The 20,455-nt window shown below is 40.2% G+C and overlaps 1 protein-coding gene across 1 annotated transcript; it reads right to left on the reverse strand.

Annotated features, from left to right (window-relative positions):
* Positions 1-15,722: 15,722 nt before the first annotated feature.
* Positions 15,723-20,147, reverse strand: LOC108605669 (protein disconnected; the record flags this gene model as incomplete). Its single annotated transcript, XM_017995461.2, has 2 exons — positions 20,059-20,147; positions 15,723-17,331 (listed from the first exon to the last, which is right to left on the reverse strand). A coding segment is annotated over exon 2 (1,596 nt), but the record flags the coding sequence as incomplete, so codon positions are not given.
* Between the last annotated feature and the right edge of the window lie 308 nt (positions 20,148-20,455).

Raw genomic sequence — 20,455 nt, forward strand, 5'->3', positions numbered from 1 at the left:
TAAAAGGCAAACGCATTGCATTGAGAAGGTGGCAAAAGCAATGACTGGCTGTCCTCTTAGAGATGTGCATGCGATAGTTTTCACCAAGAGATACTTTAAAGCTACCAAAGCTGAAAATGAAAACTTGACTAAATTTTTATTCTTAGTTTTATTAATTATGTGCCCCACACAAATAAATAAAATAAAAATAAATTTAATTAACCTTTCGATTTATTTCGTTGAAGTAATGCCAAAATAATCATTATTTTTGGAGCCACATTTAAGATCTAATGTAATCTATATATTAAACAAAATCTAAAAGTGACTTTTATTTGTTAAGTTTCCTCTTGTGTGTTGTTCATAATTTGCTCGAATTGATTCTCTATTGCTGGCGTACATCTCTAAGCGATTTTACTGACTTCCAACTCGCTGAATGTGTACAAAAGGCACAAGGAAATGTGTGGCACTGGCATGCTGCGTATGTGTGTGTGTGTGTGTGTGTGTGTGCAGTGTGGTGTAATGCCATAAACTGTTATTTGATGTGGGTTGGTGCTGCAGTCTTTTGGCTGCAACACGAAGCTTGGAAGACTCCAAGATTGCCACTGACTACAAATACATGTGCGTGCGAGCGTGTGTGTATGTGTGAGTGTGGGTGTGTGTGTGTGCAGCTGCAGGTGACACAGCTGGCGACTTGATCTCCCAACTGCAACTGCACTTGCTGGCACATAGATCGGACGGAACAGGCGGCGACATCGAGATCGAGATCGAGATCGACATCGACAGAAACATGACGCATAGTGGGAGGGTGGGGGAATTGGGGAGCCCGGGAGCCGTGTTATTTGTTTTCGTTTGCTTGGCGATGTGTTTACATCGCGGGCGACAATAGTTTACATTTGCTTGCCAACTAAAAATTAAAATAGGTGACAAATCATAACAACAGACGATGACTAAATGCAACACAGACAGCGGGAACAGACACTGGGGGCAATGTGGCGACAGTTAAAGGCTTTTTTCCGGAAATAGCAACAAGTCACCAAAGAGCGACACAGAGAGAGAGAGAGAGAGAGAGAGAGAGAGAACGAGCGATGGGGAGTTTGCCTTAATGCCAATGCTCAGTGACTTGGGCATGAATGAAGTTCACTGTTAGGTTATACATATATTCCTGCTTACAATTAAGTGCATTGGAGTACAGTGGTCGCTGCGTAAGAAGAAACACGCGATTTTCATTGCTTAGAGATTATCGAATTAGCGTTTTCGAATATCGAAAATATAGAGCAAGTGCGGCATTTATTTCGAAACTTGACTGTTTGTTATCCAATTGCAGAGTTGGTCACCCGGCGGTAGCTTACTGTAGCCGATAATCGGTGCATAATAAATGGCATCACTGTCCACATTGCAAAGATCATTATCACCCTGAAAACTACCACTAAACGTCACTTCTTTTAAGATCAAAGTGTTGTTAGCGCGCTCTCTGTTAAAAATGCGCGCACGCATCTTCAATTAAAGCTTAAGCTGCAGCCAAAGGAGCTGCTGCTGCAATTCCAGTTTGACATCTTTGCGGCAACGCTGATGAAGTTAGTAGGAGCAGCAGCGCGACCACCAGACGCGATCGCGTCAAAGGTAAGTTAAGTTAAGCTCAGCTCACAGAGAATTTTTTGGTTCAGCGACAAATTAATTTGGTCCAAATACACTTAGAGAGTGTGTTTGTGTGTGTGTGTGTGCTTGTGTATGTATGAGTGTGTGCTTTTGGTGTTATCTTAATATTGTCATTGTCACAAATTTGCAACAAAAACAACCTCAGCAACAAAGGCTGAGCTAGAGAGAGAGAGAGAGAGAGAGAGAGAGAGAGAGAGAGAGAGAGAGAGAGCGCTCCAGCAAAAATAAAAGTTACGCTAATGGATTACACGATTTTCGCATTATCGCTTTGTTACCGCACCGATCGCAATCGCATGCGATCAGCTACAATTCTCTCTCTATCTCTCACTCTCTCTCTCTCTCTTTCTCTATCCTTCTCCCTTTCTCTGTCTCTCTCTCTATCTCTCTCTCTCTCTCTATCTCTTTGTGTTGTTGCCCAGGCGGTAGCTGCATTGGCATTGTATGTAAAACTACTGCAAAAGCATTGAAGACCGCCAACATATCGCGTCCACTTCAAGATACGTGCCGCAGCAGCAGCCACCACAGATTAAAGTCAGCGCAGGGGGCACAACGTTGCAAACTTACAAGCAGGAAACTGCTGCAGACTTCCATCTGCATGCGCGTACTCGTTTCAGCTTTCAAAGTGCCCATGAGCATTATGCCAGACACTTTGTCTTTGACAGCTTGCAGGCCCAACAGGCCGCGTCGGTTCGGGCCAGACCAGGCCAGGCAGTCACTATTGCCACAACAACAACAACAACAACCACAACAACCACAACAACAAAAGCCAACATCTTGGCTTTTCTTATCAGCTGTGCAACATAGCACGTTCCATTGTCGCTTTCCAGCGCGTCGATCTAATCTATAGTTCGCGCTGCCTTAATGCGCAATGCTCATCCTTTCTCCTAGCTCCCAGCTAGAGACCTGGAGGTACTGTTGGTTATTTTTATTCTTCTTCTGCTTCTTCTTCTTCTTTGCTTAGCAGCAGCTGCTTTAAAATTAGCTCAAATTTGAGTCAAGTAGCTCAATCTTTTCTATAAGATTTAAGCTGGTTTTACTTCTCTCAATCTTATTTCTTTTAATCTTTAAAGACTTGAAAGCTGTTAGAGGTCTATAATCTTTGATCCAACTTAGATCTCGAAACTGAGATTTTTGACAAATTCTCTTTTAGAGCTATACAAAAATGTAAATAGGAAGCGAAACCTCATTGCCGCAGTTTCGTTCAGATATCGTTATTATATAAGTTCACTTTTGAAAATTACACTTAGGTAATGTAATGATTAGGGTCTCTTCAATTAATTATGTCTGGGAAATTTAAAAAATCTCAAAAAATAGTGCAAAACATAATAATCATCAAATAATTGTTTAATCAGTACAAACCTATGTAAATATATGAGTGGGTAATACTTTTTATTCTAAAAATAGAAAATAATTATTATTTGACATTCCTGGTTTCTTTCTATGTGCGATAAAAAAGATTCCTAATATTTATTTATTAGCTTAGAATTAAATTCTTTAGTACAATTAGTATAACCGGTGCAACAAAGGCCTAATAAATATTATGATGCCAACTGTAGCTACCTGGCAATATTTATACGCGTTTTCTACCTTCTTCAGCATCTAATTATAGCTACTACAATTCTAAGACGAATGTGCCCCCAAGTACTCGAACTAAACATTATTTGCGTAGTTACTAGTTTTAATTTCAATATCTTTATGTCCTGTCAACTTTGGATACCCATATACTCCCTCCTACGTATGATAGAACACTACTATAGAGTTGAACCGAAGTATTTTCCCTCTCTGTAGCTGAAAGTGGCGTTGGCACTTACTTACGCTTATTGGTTTTATTGAATACCTGCATATTTTGATCATTGCCCTGCACTTTTTATGTAGCGTTGTCAAATATTGCCGTTTTATGCTAATGAATTTCTGTGAGAAATGACTGAAAAAAAGGGTTAATGCAGCATTGCTCGCTAGTAGTGTGAGATGTAGTGGGCGGTAGTAGTAGTTCCAGGGTAACTCTTGGCAATCGGTTAAAAGCCAATTGAAAGGCACTGAAATGAATCAATTGCTGCAGCGCTGTATTGAGGGGTAAAAAGTGTTTAGCATGATTAAATTTGTTATAGAAAATGATTTTTTGACTGGACCTTTTATGCGCAGATCCCCAAAAGGCGGTAACTGAATACAACGGACTTTAATGTGCCCACAAAAGCGAACAAAAACAGGAAAAAAATAAAACCAAAAGCACTGCTGGAGACTGTACCGGGTGGGGGTTGGGATGGCAGGGGAGAAAAAAATCATGCGCATAAAAAGCAAATATTCAATGTGCGATTTGTATGTGTGGGGGAGGGGGGTACGGGTGGGGAGTGTTTCAGTCAAAGACACCAGTAATCAAGTGTATGCATGCTAGGGCTGGGCACAGGTCCTTTGGTCCTTTGGGGTGTCTCCATACGCATGTAAATAGGCATAGGGTCGTCGTCGTCACTGCGTTGTACATTTGTTTCGTTTTTTGTGGTCAAATACTTTTCCATGTAAATGTTAATTCATTGATTTTTATAATGCGCGCACGTCAAAAGGGATAAAGTACTGCCCACCCCCACGCCCCTCCTACATTGAATCCCACTGCTTGTTGCATGCAGCGTTTTAGTGGCAGTGCGTCTGGGTGGGTGGCTCAGGGGCTAAGTAAACATACGCAACCAAACCAAAGCAAACCAAATAACCGGACAAGGCGAGCGTCAAGCAGTGTAAAGTTGCCGAAAGGAGTGCGAGTATTTGGCTTTGATGTTGCTTACATTTCATCACTGAAGTCGTTGTCAATAAAAGCAAAGTTAATGGGCAAACACCCCCGAACAGCCCCATCCTGCCTGAACACCCACCCACCCTCGGACCCCTTCCAGCACCACCTTAGCCACTTGGCTACAGACAGTCCTTGATTGCTGGGCGCTCAATCCGCACAAAACTAAAAACATAACTTTCTTCATTTTTTACTGTTGCTTGTTTTTGTTTGCGCGGTCGCCACTCAAATATTTGTGGCCAAAGGATTTACTTTCGAAGCAGTAGTTAACCCGCAGACAACCTTTGCCCAAAGCCCGCCTCCATTCTCTATCTCTCCCTCTCGCTCTTTATGCAAGCATAAGCTAGGAGCTGTCTTTTGTTATCAGACTTATGGATAATATTACAGATGTGCCAGATATAATTTAGATAATTATTCAAAATAAATTTGCAATTCAAGCGATTGAATCTTATTAAAATATTTACAAAATGTTTAATATTTAATATGTTTAAGAATTAAAAATAAGCTCAATACATAATCATACTTTAGATTTGTTAGTTAGCATTAAATTCAAAACAATTTTTATAATATAAAATAAATATTTGAGTTTAAGTTAATAATAAGTTTTAAGTCTGACAATAATAAGAAAAATATATTTTAAAACATAAAGAAAACATTAAAAAAAAGTCACAAAAAAAATAATACAATTTTTTTCTATCATTGTTAATAAACACCCCATTGGCAAATTCAAATTATATATTTTTTCCAGTTCAACCCTAAGTCAACATACATTTATCAAACGTGTCAAAGGCTTTTATTTAAGGTCGCAATGGAATCAAATTAAAGTCCACCTAATGAATTGCACTTCTATACATTTTATAATTTACAACTGGACGCTATATAGAATCTTTTAATTGTTGGACTTTGTGGAAAAGTTGGGATATATGCATAAATCAAGAGGAGAAAGGACTTTAATTGGCAACAGTCTCAACTACACATGCGACTCAGAAGTTTGCAACTGACATCAATCACTTGACTTAAATTAAGGCATCCTTTGTGTATGGGAGTGGGTGGGTGGCAGGCTGGTTTTGAAAATGTAACCGCAATTATTTTAGCTGCTTCGGTAAGCCGCTGATGACAAATGCCACGGAGTCTAAGCAAAGGCGAAGTAATCGGCAGCTTTCCAGTTGCAATTGAAGTGGCAGTTGCTGCTGCGAATTGAAGCGTATGTGGAGTTTCTTGTGGCATGCCCCTCCACCCTCCTTCCCCCCGCATGCCCCAAACAACAAAAAGGGTTTTGTGTTCATCAAGCGCCGTTTACCGCTCGCATTTGCTATTCAGCTGCGGGCGTTGCCAACAAAAGCACACACAAATCGACCTAACTGATGACCTGCCGTCAACACACACACACACACACAAGCACACACATACGTATACACCTGCACATGTAAGCTTAATGAAGCTTGTGTAATTGATTTTATGTTTGTTAAAAACGGCAGAAAAAGAAGCAAGCGTCCAACTCGATTTTCCTTCAATATACCAAAGCATTCAATTTCAATTGAATCGCAAAAAAGGGGAAAAAATTAAAATTAAAAAGTAGAAAAAAAGTAGGGAGACCAACTCAACTAATTTTACTGGCCTGCAGCCAACTAACATGCATAAAGTAGTCGCCCACAGCGATCACAGGCTAAAGGATAATACAGAACCAGCAAATACTCTAAGGCAAATGTAAATATTTTGAAAATAAATATTCTGTCTTGATTAATTCAGATTTAAGAAGAAATTATTTGCAAAAGTATTATATTAATAAAAATTAATCCAAATAGAGTTAGATTCACTAGCTACCAGATTAGGAAGATCAAACAAATAATCTAGAGTATATATTTATTTCTATCAAAATAATAATGAATAATTAATATAAATATTATTTCAGAAATTAATTAAGATATTTTGAAAAAAAAATTGTATATAACAATAAAACAATTAGGCATTATATTGTTGTATTTAAGCTCCGCACAGTAATAATATGAATTACATTTATCATTATAAAATTGAGTTGAAATAACAAGTTTAATATGTTACATACTATGAGCTTATGATTACGATCAGAATTAATTAAATAATAAAATAATTACTTTTAAAGTCTGCGGACTCTTTTTATATCTTTTAAATTAATGCTGAGTAGTTGAACTTATGTATATAATCAATATACTTATGTATATAATAAGCTTAAAATTATTTTCAATTATTTTGAAAAATAATCGTTAGTAGTTGAAAAAAATACACCTGGGTATTTAATAAACTTAATTGTTTTTTTATTGTGCTTATTCGTGTTTAACAATATAATAAATATAATAATATAATATTGATATATTACAGGAGTTGCTTATTGGTGACTAAGTCAAGAGAGAGCCTCAAGGAAAGTGTATATGGCTGTAATATTGGTATAAAAAGAAAAGTGCACACAAGTTCGATTTGAAAGCAAGTTAACCGGCAGACCAGCCGAAACAGCCACCCACCCACTACCTCATTGGCTACAAGTGGGCAGTTGTGGCAGTACCGTCCGACGACTGCTGTCCGCCGTCTGATGTTTTTATTCTGGCTTTGACTTTACTTCTATAGCTGCTGCTGTTGGGCACTGTCGAGTGCAATGTGCATGGGGTATTTAGTTACTCAGTCGAAGCACTCCAGCTGACTGCAGCCCTTTTATTATTATTATTTCGTCTCTGCTGCTACGGCCACTATTGTTGTTGCTGCTGCTGCTGTTGTGGTTGTTGTTGTTGTTGTTGTTGCTGTTGCTGTAGTTGATATGTTCCTGGCAAACGCAATTAGCACTTAACTACTAGTTTGTGAGACACGAAATACGCATCGATGTCCATGTCGAGGTCTATGTCTATGGCATTGTCTTTATCTTTATCTTTGTCGCTGTGTCTTGTGTTTATGTTGATATAACATAACATGCAACATGCAACAACAACAGCTAGAAATCCTTTAAGTGCCGCACGTCAATTTGGGAAAATCCAAAATAGACAGCGACATTTTAGAAACGGCACCGCCACACACACACACACACAGACACACACACACACACATGCATGTGCTTTGTCATTATCAAAGTATTTACTTTGGCCCGAAAGAACTCGCTGCGGCAACTCCTAACACATTCATGCTGCTGCTGCCGCGGCAATGTGTTAATTGCACTTGGCAATGTTTTCCTTGAAAAGTGATCCTCCCGAGCGATCGAGCCCTCGACTACTGCGCACCGACATGGCATTGCTGATAACGATATGCCTGCGGGCCAACAGATTAAACAATATTACCGACACGCACGACCTTCGACCTTGGCACCCACACTCGAAGATCGCCTGGGTAACCCATTTCCCATTCGCACGTTTGGTAAACTCAAATACAGTAGCCCATGTTTTCACAACATGTCGCCTAATTTACTCTTCCATGGTTTCTTTTATGTTTATTTGCGTTCTCGCTTTAACTTCTGAATTGTTTTTAATGGGAAAAATAGCTATTCCATATACAAATATTATAATTTGATTTGCTGAAGCTGCTCCCTTCTCTCTTTCTTTCGCACCGTCTTATAAAATCCGCATTAAGTCACACTTGGCCAGCCCCTCCCTTGATTCCTTCCACTGACCTGCGTCTTAGCCACTTATCTACGCTAGCTCTATATGTACCCCCCATTGCCTCCACGCGTCGATTCGAGTCGCGTCGCGTCTCCTCCGTTTCAATCGGATCGGTCGGTCGGTCGAGATCAGTCAAAGTTAGCTGGGCATAACTCTTACATGGCATAACAACGTATTTGAGCATTCAGTTTTTATGACACTGCTAATTATGTTGGAAATGTGACGGAGAACTACTGAGATGAGATGTCGGCATTAAAAGACGAAAGTTCCTTGCAAGGCGAGAGAGAGTTCATAGAAACGCAGATAGATCTGTTACAGGATTGAGAGTTATGAGCTGCTGCTGCTCGGTGTAGCATGTGAGAACCTTAGATTATTACATTTCAGGGAAAAGAACAGACAGAGAGAGCGATAGAGAGGGAAGCAGTGCAGATGATGAAGATACTTCAACATTGAACATAACTGAATCACGAGCTAAGCACTCATCAACGCTGAAATTGTGAACCAAATTAAAATATTATTTTTTTCAAACATTGTTTATTTTATTTTGCGTATATTTTTTGACACCACATATAGATAGTGCCTATTTTTTTTTGCTTCATCCATCGATAAGAAAATTCATAAAATCGTTTATTTTCAAATATGCCAGGTCACGGCTTATTGCTTAGACCCGGGCAACTTTGAAATCAGCCTGCGGATTATTTGCCCAAATAGGCACGTGCCCAAAAACAAAAGTCAAAACAACAAAGTCGCAATTAGAAATACATTCTTAATCGAAATTAATGAGCTAGCTGGAAATATTTGTATACAGTCGACAGTCAATCATTTTCTAAAACATTTGATTTTTAGATTGCCAACGACATAGCACCCAAAAAACATTTGTAACTAATAACAAAATTGCAATCATTAATAGCTGCTTAGCTCTTTAATCTAATCCACTTTGAAGTTTAACTCAAATTTCAATTGCAAGTCATTTAAATTCCCTCATCATTTAACTAGAGTGCATGCATTTGGCAGGTGAGCTCGCCCCATCTCCCTCTCCCTCTCCCCATCTATCTCTCTCCTTCTGGTTGCCACTATGACAGATCAAATGGCAAATACAGCCATCATCCTCTGCTGGCTTCAGCGAAGCGTGCTATGTCCGTTTTAATAGCACAAATGGTTTTGCTATTGAAGGATGGTGTGCGTACACATATTGTTGCTACTGTTATCCTTCCTTCCCGCAAATCAGTGGTGTTGTTGGGGAGGGGTGGGGGAGGGTGCGTCGGTCGCAACACTGCCTGCAATTTGCGCAATGTAATTTAATTAATGACAAAATGAAAAAAAATATTTTTCATATGCAAATCGTTGGCAGCAAAGGATGAAGCTGCAGTTGCTGCTGCTGCTGCTGCTGCTGGCGCTGCTGTTGTTGTAATTGTTGTTGCTCTTGCTGGAGTTTGGGTGTCGCACAACCAACACCTAGGGACGGCTTTTGTTGCCTCTCTGGAGCCCCACTGACCTGATGTGGCGTGCAAGGGGGGGGGGGGGGAGAGGAGAGTCAAGCGGTGGGACGAGTGCTGCGGTATCGTTGACTGGTTGCTCACGGGCAAGGGTGAGTTGTTGTTGTTGCTGGCCAAGTTGTTGTTGATTATGTTGTTGACAACAGGCGTTACGCATTTTACGTATATTACGTAAATATTTATATAATGCAGCTGGTAAATTTATGCTACCTGCATGTCCATATAGTATACATATATATATATATACATATGCATACTCGCCCACGGGCAACAGCAAGCAAGGACTAACTGTGTGTGTGTGTGTGTGTTGAGTTAATATTTATTTTGGCTGGCAAGCAAATAGCCATTTAAGTAATTACAGCACTTAATTTTTAATATTGATTTTGCAAATTTTATTAAAACTTTATCAACTGCTGCTGTTCACAGCAACAATTAGTAGCAACACATTAAAGACGCTCTAATTTATGCTTAATAGTCCAGTAATTTACACTTGAACAAAAGCTTCAACTCAACAGATGTAATAAAATAAATGAAAAATAAATAAATCGATTTGTATGAGCCGAAAAACAAGTGAAACATTTTTTAAGTGTTATTGGATCCGATTCTCAAAAAAAATGATTTCAGACTTCAAATTGTCTTTCAAACATAATTTACATTCTACCAGTTACAATTAATTATATGCATTTAAAACAAATGGTTAAAGTATTTATTGATTTCGTACAAGTTCGACAAGATTTTATAAAATTTGTTTCTCGGTCAAAATATCTCAATCTCAAATTGACCATGGGCTATGACTACAACTTTTTGTGAACAAAATCGATGTTCCCTAATGTAGACAGAGCCAAATATTGCAAAGATTGGAAATCCAAAATGCAATCAGGTCTGTTTAGTTATTATTAGTTTTAATATGCTGAGGTTAGCTTAGCTTCATTTTTGCCAAGTGTAGCTCGAGACTGTCAAAAACTTGTTCACACACACACACAATCGCATACACACACACACATGGATAGATGCTGTGTTGAACACACATTCCCATGAAATGTAAATTAAAATGTCGAATTAATTGCCCAAGTACTCGCGCTCTCTCGCATGCGAACGCGTCTTGTGGTAATTGTATTCGTTTTTCCAGCAAGTTAAGAGATTTGTGTGCACGCTTCTCGGTATTCTCCGCAGTTTCTTGAACAACTAACGAGATTCAATCAGCTGAGCACTTTACCAAACAATTTTCATAGCCATTAAAATTAAGTATATTTACTTTAACTGGAATCAAACTTTGTTGATTTGTTATTGTCGCTTGTCGCTCCACAATTAAACAAATCTCTGTGTACACCAGTGTGTGTGCGCATTTTATGATGATTAAAAAATAAAATACAGAAGCTTATCTGTCGCTTAACCCGTTTTTGTTTCAGACTCTCATATGGTAGAAAAAATACCCACCCAAGTACTCAATTCAATCGACAAACTTACTAAATGATAAATCACATTGGCATGTCCAACTCTAATTCAAAGAATTTTCAACTCCACAACTCGAACTAGTTTAATACCGAGGGAGTCTTTTAATGAGTGTCTGATAGATTTGAAGCTACTTAGCAAGTTATTCAATTTAAAAAAAGAATAGATAAACATAAAACAAATTAAAAAGTTTTTTTTTTTTTTTTTATTTAATAAGTTTATAGATTATTCCGTGTACCCCTTTATGACCTTGGTCTCTGTTGACTCAGCCCAGATGGGCGCGCCGGCTAGTCTTACAACTAGCGATTAAAATTAAAAAGTAATGCAATCCTTTCTGTTGTTTTAAATTTTACTGCACTCTTGCAGTTCATTATCTTTTTTTCAGCTACACTTTTATAAAAATATTAATTTTTCCGCCCCCAACCCTTTGATAATTTTTATAGGTATTTGTGTCCTAAACACAAAAATAAAAATAAATAAATAAACAACGTTTTTTACATATTGTTCAATCTAGGTGTGAACACCTTCTTGAAATAAGGCTTTTCTAAATTTAACATGTCGAAATTTATAAATATGCTTGTTAAAATAAATATGCTTACGTCTAAAAATCATTATAATTGATAGACGTAAGTAAGTTTTTAGTGCTTGGATATAATACATATAGATCAGAAATCGAGAAAATAGAATAAAGTTTTCCAAGTGGTAACAACGAATAAAACTTGATTTCTAATACGGAGATTTTCTACGGAGCTACCGGGAACTCGGTGAGAAATCCCTCCATCACGTCGTTAAGGAAATATGAAAAGTATCTCAGGAGAGAAAGATATTTGACTATTTGTGATGTGTATATATTGTCATATTTACATTTTATTGTAATATTTAAAAAATTTATAAAAGACTAACCCGAAGATCTGTAATTATAACTTGAAATTCTAATTGCTGAAAGTATAATCTGAAATAATTTTCGCAACAATCTGGCACAAAATTCAAATATACAATAAGCAGGTATTATGAGTAAGAATTTTACATTAAATAAGCCATGTAGTCTATTTTTACTTCCTATTTATTCAAGAAAAAAAACAACAAAAACCATCAAAAATAATACTCATCAAACTTACCTATTAAACCAGGAAAAATGTTGCTCTGGAATTATGAAATTATCTGTTTTTGTTTCATAGTTACACAATCAGAATTCAATGTGTTTTTGTTGTGTTTTAACAATTAACATTCATATTCCATTGATTCCATTGAGCGAGAGTCTTAATTATTGAAGCGTGTCTATTCTAAGGATGCTACAAACGTCAGTCAAATATTAATTAATGAAAAGAAATATACTATGCATGGAGAACTAAAGCTGAATCAGCTACATCGGTGAATATAAGACATGAGATAATCCAGAATGTCATGGGCTGTTTGCTATGAAATCTTCAAAACAATTGGCAGCCGACGCTGCAATAGCAAAGGAAAACCCCGAGCGCATCCTTTGAATTGCAAAATATGATATAAGTGCGCATACAATTATATATCATGACATTATTTGTGGGTGTCAGGCGGCTGTCAGAGTTCCGGAGCTGATGCTGCCATTGGGCCCATTCAAATGTTTCTGAGTGTGTGTGTGTGTGTGTGTGTGTGTGTGTGTGTGTGTGTGTGTTGATCCTATTTCAAACGTCAAGTTAGTGACTTTGACGCTACTCAAGCTGAAATTCAGCTCGTCTCTGGACTACTTGACTGTCACAGCTCAATAACCCTCGAGTGCTTTTCAATTGTCTCCAAAAATAAACGCATTTGCATGTGCTCCCCCGCCCCTCGCCCACCCCGCCGACAAAGACTGCGCTCCCCCTTTTCCCTTTGTGCAAAAAGCAAGCTCAAGCCCATTTGAAATGTTAATTTTCAACGCTTTGTAAATTCGCATATTTTTGTTCCAATATTTCAAAAGCGACAAGAGAAAAGAAATATGCGAAATGCGAAAACCTTTTCCGCCGCACTTGAAACTCCAAGTCCGCCACCCAACCCTCCCAAGCGAGTGGCACAGCCGTCGCATTGTGACATCATCCAATTCAACAAAACTTAAAAGTAAATAGATCCCCAGAGATGCGAGTCAGCCATTTCATGCTCATATCGCTGTCTCGATACACACACACACACACACACACACGCATGCACACTCGGGTGAGTCTCGAGTGACAATGCTACCAAGGATCATCTTTTAATGTGGCAAGCATTTAGCTGTCTAACCAACTGTCCCCCACCACTCCCCATGTCCTCATATCCTGTATTGCTTGCTTGCTTGGCTGTTGTTTTTTTTTCGCTCTCGACTCTCGACGTGTCTCAGCCGCCGCACTTGATATTTTCTCAATCTTCACGCGTTCTCATGTCAAATTTTGCGGTTTCGGTTTCGGTTTCACGCAACTATGCAGCTTGAATTTGGAATTTTTATATGTTTTATAGCAATTGAATGGGGCTTTCTCCATACGCAGCATGTTTCAAAAAATAAATTGAAGCAGCCACTGATGTCGCCACTAGAGAATCGCCCGTCCCTGTCTCTCTCTCTCTCTCTCTCTGTCTCTGTCTCTAATGGGTGTGTGCCTTGTGGGTTCTAATAAGCCCCATAAGTGGCCTCAGCTGTCCAACTCTATGCAAAGCCATGAGCAATTGTAATTATCATGATGATGATGATGATGATGATGATGATGATGATGATACACTTACACTCACAGTTACAGTTACAGCTACAGTTACAGATTCAGATTCAGATTCAGAATCAGACTGAACGTCAGGCCTAAGCTGAACGTTTGAACTTTTTGCTTGACAACAGTCTGTCGACTAATCAAATAGCTATGTCTATACTAAATGGAGCACTTTATGAATCACAGTCTATAGCTCGGCAAATAATTAACTTGATTTATATAAATCAGTGCTCTGATCTCAAGCACTTGATTTCCTCTTGATTTTGACGGCCACGATTAGAATTTATAGAATATGGAATGTATTCGATGATCTTTAAGCTTATTTTTCATTGATTAAATGCAAAGAAAAATAGAATTAAATGTTTAAATATGACAGTGACAATGACAGCTAAAAATATACGATTAAGTAATGCGAATATAAAGACAACAATCTAACCCATTTACTAAAATCAAAAATGAAACTAACTCAATCAGCTAAATGTAGAAAGTATAAAACTTAAATAAATATTACAAAAAGCTTCAATACGACAATTGGTGATTTTGTTGGCAGGCAGTGAATTCACCAACGCTATTCACCAGTACCATATTCATGTTTTAAAATAAGTAACAAAGCTGTTGGTGAATTAACTGGTTACTGGCTATGACATGCCAGGGCTGTTGACTGGTAAAAAGTTAAATTACTAGGTGCTCACCAATAATCCAGTATAGGATTAATAATAAGATAAGTGAGCTTTAAATTATTTTATATTTCTACGTACACTCTAATTATAGATTCAATAAATTCAATCATTCCAAGCGTCTTTAGCTCCCATGAGGAATGTTTATAGATATAGAACTCTGAAACTCTAAAATTCAGTTTCGATCATTCTCGACAAAATAAAAACCCATTATTTTATTTATATTGTGTAGCTTTATATTTTGTTTTTATTGTTTAGTTAAAAAAAAAAATGTGGTTTTGATTTTATTATTAAATACACAATTAGACTCTTAGGGAGCAAATATTTGTTGGTTGTTTACGAGAGCAATAACATTTCAACTACAGTTATGTCAATGCCGCACACACACACACACACATTAAATATACAGGATATGTAGGTAAGCTTTGTTCTTGCTGTGCATGTGTGTGTGAGTTCGCATTTAGCTGCTTACTTCTAATATATAAAGTTAGTTACAAATACAAATATTTATTGGCTATGAAAAAAAAGTGTGTTTGCGCTTAAAATTACATAATATATTAATATTCTTTTTGTAATAATTTTTTTGTTCGTATTTTCCTTTTTTGCAGTTTATATTTAATTGTTTAAACATTAGAAATATCAATACTTCGTTGTATGCCGCACAGTTTGCCAAGTGCGTTCACACACACACACGCACACTCATACATTTACACACACACGCACACACACACACACACACTTGGCTGTTGCTGTTTGCACTTGCACTGAGGAACGGATTGAATACTATGCACTTAGATGTCGCAATATCAGAGGCCTTAAAGCTAACTCAAAAAAAAATATATATATATATATTGATGTATATATAAATATATATATATACATATTGATGCTTGCAGTTTAGATAAAAATATGAAAAAAAAAAAAAAAAAAAAAAAAAACACGGATTTATATATAACACAAGTACGAGTAGGAAAGCTAAATTCGCTGCAAGCCAGGATGCAGCCAGGATACTGGATATACAGGAGACGGAGGCCGGGGCCGGGGCTGCATTGGTGTTTGCCATTTCATGGCGTGTGCCGTGTGCCAGAGATTAACTAAGTTTGCGGCCAGGAGGATGAGCCGCCTGAGCCTGAGCTGCTTAAACGGATATTGCGGCATTTGTGGGCGGCATCTCGCTGTATTGAGCCGCCTGCGTTGTGGTCGCCGGCACTGCTGGCGGCGCCTTCAAGTTGCCGCTGCTGCTCAGCAGCATGGAGCGGTAGACCTCAGACAGCAGATTCCAGGGCGCGACGGCGGCAGCGGCAGCGGCGGCCGCAGCGGCAGCAGCAACACCGTTAGGCGATTGTTGTTGTTGTTGTTGCTGTTGCTGTTGCTGTGCTCCCCAGTGCGGCAGCGGCAGCCGCAGCGGCCGCAAACATTTGCGTCCGCAGCAGCCGCAGATGATGCTGCTCCTCCAAGTCCATGCCTAGCAGCATGGCAGGCGGCGAAGGTGCCAGCGCCAGATGCGGATGCGGATGCGGATGTGGATGCGAATGCGGATGGGGCAGCTGTGACTGTTGCTGCTGTTGCAGGGGCAGAGGCAGAGGCAGGGGCAGGGGCAGGGGCATGGGCAGAGCGGGGCTGCGGTTCAGCGGCGCCGACAAATCGTGGGCGTGCGCTTCGTGCTGACTGTGGGCATGACTGTGACTACTGTCGCCACTGTCGAGCTCCAGTTCCATTTTGATGCTGGGCACGGCCAGCGCCAGCGCGTTGTGCTCATCCGGGCAGCTGGCGGCGCTGTGGTGACTGTTGTGGCGCCGCCGCTTGCCGAGCAGACGCTCCATGGAGAAGCCGCTGCCGCCGCAGGGACTGGGCGAGCGTTTGGCGCGACGCTCCTCATGCTCCGCCTCCGTTTCGTTGTCGGCCTCTCGCCGCTTGTGCAGACTGAAGTCCAGCGGCTGCTCGGCGCGCTCCTGGTCATCCTGTTCCTCCAGGTACTCCTGCTCTCTATGTTGTTGTTGTTGTTGTCGATGTTGTTGGTGAGCGCCCTCGCAGCTGTTGCTATTGCTGGTCATGCTCAGGCTGCAGTGGAGCTCGGCCTCCGCCTCCGCCTCCGCATCGTCCGCATCGCTGTGGCAGCCTTGACTAGCCGGACTGGAGCTGTTGGCATGCATGTCCACATACACATAGACGCCTTCATCCTCGCCCTCCACCTCTGCGTCGCCCTCGCCCTCGCCCTCACCCTCGTCCGCCTCCAGCTCGGACTCGGCCTCGGCCTCCGCCTCGGAGGCAAACAAGCGCTCATTGTGCGCCGCGCCAGCTCTGAGCAGTCCCAGACTATGCAGACCCGACTGCCCGACGAACATTGCGTGCGCTGCCGCCGCCGCCGGATTGTAGCCCATGGAGTGGCCATGATGCGTCCGATGTGAGTGCGGCGGTGGCGGCAGCAGGCCCGGAAAAGCGGCCGCTGCGGCAGCCGCCGGGAAAACGGGAAACTGTTGAGCAGTGCGTCCGTCATGGGGCGAGATCTTGCGGCGTATGTGCGGCGAGTGGAGCTTGGGATTCGGATTGGCGCTGTGGCGATTGCGGGAGCGGCGCGAGCTGAAGACCATGTTGCAACCGTCGACGGTGCACTTGTGCATCTCCCGCAGATGCACTGCCGAGAAGTGGATCTTGAGCGCGCCCTTGTCGCAGAAGGTCTTGAAGCAGATGGAGCACTGGACGCGCTTCTTGCCCGTCGCCGGGTTGATGAACTGTCCGGCCAGATTGATGGGCGGCGAGCCCCAGCGCTTGGGCTTTGAGCTGCCGTTGGAGCTGGCACTGCCAGGCCCTGTGCTGCCGGCGGTGCCCGGAGAGCTGGCCGGTGACTTGGCGCTCATGTGTGCGTGGGCGTGCGAGTGCGAATGCGAATGCGAGTGGGCGTGGGAGTGGCCATCTGGATAGGAGCGCGGATGCAGCAAATAGGCGGGCGACATAAACGGATTCATAATGTGCTCCATTGTGGTTGAGTTGCTGCAATCAGAGAGAGAGAGAGAGAAGGGAGAAATTAATAAAATGCATGGCAAACAATCTAAGAGATACAAAAGTAGCTAAAAAATTAACATTTACTCAGGTTAGCAAAGCTGATGCTTCCCATTTGTTCAGATAGTTGACTAACATTTGTATTTTGAAAAACATTTGAATTGAATAGGAGAGTGAGCTCATGCGTATTTCAGAGATACAAATGTATCTGAGGAGCTTCGCATGTGTCGCTCGCTTGGAGTGGACTGAAGCTGAACTGGTTTTAACGCCTCGTCGCTTTGCCCCATTAATGTGTCCTCATTCCCCTCATGAGAATAAAAACACAAAGGGCATTAAAAGCTAAAGGCATCCCGCATATCGCAGTTGGTGTCAACCGGCAGCAGCTCGTGAGTCCAAAGTGCCGAGCCTGTCAATCAAATGCTCACCGAGTCAATCGGTCAAGCAGTTAGCAATCAGAGAGGTGGGCAGGGGGACGGGGCGGGGCCGGGGGCTGAGCAGGGTGTAAATCCTAATCGGAAACTAAGCCAGGAGGCAGCTCTGAGCGCTGCGACAGCTTGCAAAAGAAAACAGAAAAAGAAAAAGAAACAGAAAACGATTGGAAATCGAAAAAGAAAAAAGTTGCGCAACTTTTGCGACTTTGGCGTTATCATCCGTGGACTGAGTCGAGTCTGAACCCCAGTACGCTGCTTTGTCAACTGAGTGGGGCAACATGCATTCCAATTTGCAAAGATTTCAAATTTGCTGCGCAATTAAATCGTAAATGCTGCAGCCGCACAGTGGGGCAAACTCTAGTATAGAGTCCACTGCGACCCAGGCATTCATTTTGCCAACTGATCTGAAGTGTCAGTCGCGAAGCCAAGTGAAGCTTTTACAGCTTACTACACTCTGATCCACTGTCCGTCCGTGCTCTGGCACCCACCTGACCATACATCCATTAAAACCGCAACAACAACAACAACAAGAACAACAACAGACGACAACAGACGACAACATGCGGCGATCGGCCGCTAAAACCAAAAGCTACTTTTTTATATTTCTGCTTTTTTTTTGTTTGTTTTTTTTTGTTTGTTATAACTGCTTCCCGCTTAGAGCTACTGTTTTGATGAGCAGCGACCGGGCAGCGTCAAGTTGGGGACAATTGTTGGAAGCTGGCAGCTTAGCTACAGCATCAGCATCAGCCTCAGCATCAGCATCATCATCATCATGTCGAACAAATCTGACATTTGGGTGCCTCGTCGCTATCACTTGGAATCAATCTTAAATGCCTAACAACACAACAAGACACACACACACACACACACACACACAAACACACACATACAACCACACAAGTGTAGCTGCTACAAATTACACATCAGCAGTTAAAGTCTCAAATAGCTAAAAAGTCAGTGACTTGAAAGTTGGAAACCAAAGTAAACTTAACTTCTCGTCATTTCAATTATCATTTATATATTGAATTCTTAAAGTTTAGAAATTTAAAAGAGTTAATCCAAAATAAAAATCATAGTAAGCCCAACAAATTACACGAGTCTTAGCCGTAATCTTGCTAGCCAAGTACAATTTAGAAGTTAGACAAATTGAACTAAACTTGAATTCTCGAAAAATGGTTACAATGCAGAAATATTTTTTTTGTTGAGCAGACAAATGTCGTTAAATTAATATTATATTGTTATACAATGTCAATAAATTTTAATGTCACTGCTGACTTTTAATATATTTTATTAATATTAATTATAGTTGCTGTTGGCCAATTAAAATCCAAGCAACTATAACTTCAAATATATACGTCTTAGTTTTTTTCCCCACTGCTTGGTTCAATTATGAAAACCTAAACTAATTAATATATAATTCTCGATTGGTTAACGAGAGTCCAAGCCAAATCTGTTTCCTTTGTATGTAAACTTTATATTTAAAGTTATGATTGCCTCTTCCTCGGAAACTGGGCTCAATTAGATTGTTTTTAGTAAAAACAAACCACCTACATTCTATATAATATTAATATTTTTGTGGCAGATCAGCTAAAATGCAAATTTAATAAGTTTTAACTACATTCGATTAGAAATTTAGAAAAGTTAAGCTCAAACATCTTATTGTAAAAATACGGTTTGCCTTAGCTTTTTTCCCGCTAACTAGGTTCAATTTATTTTGGCGAATGCTCATTGTGTTTACACCTATGTATGTATGTACATAGGTGTGTGTGCATGTATGTACATGAGTTAATTATTTTTGTCAAACGCTTAAAATGTCTTTAAAATAAAAGAGACAAGAGACGACAAGCGAAAAAAAAACCAATCACAACTTTTGATGGCCAGCATCATGTTGTTGTTGTTGTATTTTTTATGATCGGCATGTTGAAAGTCACAAAAATTCCAAGAGCTGACCAAGCGAGAGGGACAACTTCTGTTAATGGTTGTTGTTAGTACACATTATAATAATCAGCGAACAAGCAACAGCAACATCAACAACAACAGCAACATCAACAACAGCAGCAACAAATCAAGGAGCAATGAACGCTCAAGAGTCACAATAATGTAGAAATTGCTGCTGGTGTTGTTGTTGTTTGCTAGTCGCATTTGTAACTTAATTTGCGTTTAAAGACAAAAATCTTAGAGCAAGATGAAAAATGTTTTCTAATTTATTTTTCGCCAGAATTTTAGCCGACGGCAAATGCACAGCACTTAATACACATATCGAATTTAAAAACAAAAATTTACTTACAATTTTCAGAGATGTATTTGCAATTCGAATGCTAATTGTTTTTGATTGAAATTGACTTTTGCTCACTTTTATTTCAAGTTTTTTGTTTGTTAAAAATTCACCAAAAAAATTTTCTGCACATATTTTGTTTTTGTCAATTGTAGTTTGATTTGAAAAAAATTGTGTTTTTTTTGTTTGAATGTTGTTTTGTTTTTTGTTTCATGCGTGTACCGAACGCGACAGCGACGGCGACGGCAATGCGTTTGTATGTCGAACGAAGAGCCGAGAGACGCGAACGTGTTTAAACGAAATAGCAGTAACAGTTGACAACAATGTGACGGTAATGGTGACTGTGACTGCGGGACGACAGCAGCAGCGGCAGCAGCAGCAGCAGAAGCGAAGAAGCGTAGAAGAGAGA

The sequence above is a fragment of the Drosophila busckii genome, chromosome X (assembly GCF_011750605.1).
Source record: "Drosophila busckii strain San Diego stock center, stock number 13000-0081.31 chromosome X, ASM1175060v1, whole genome shotgun sequence".
Taxonomy (NCBI): domain Eukaryota; kingdom Metazoa; phylum Arthropoda; class Insecta; order Diptera; family Drosophilidae; genus Drosophila; species Drosophila busckii.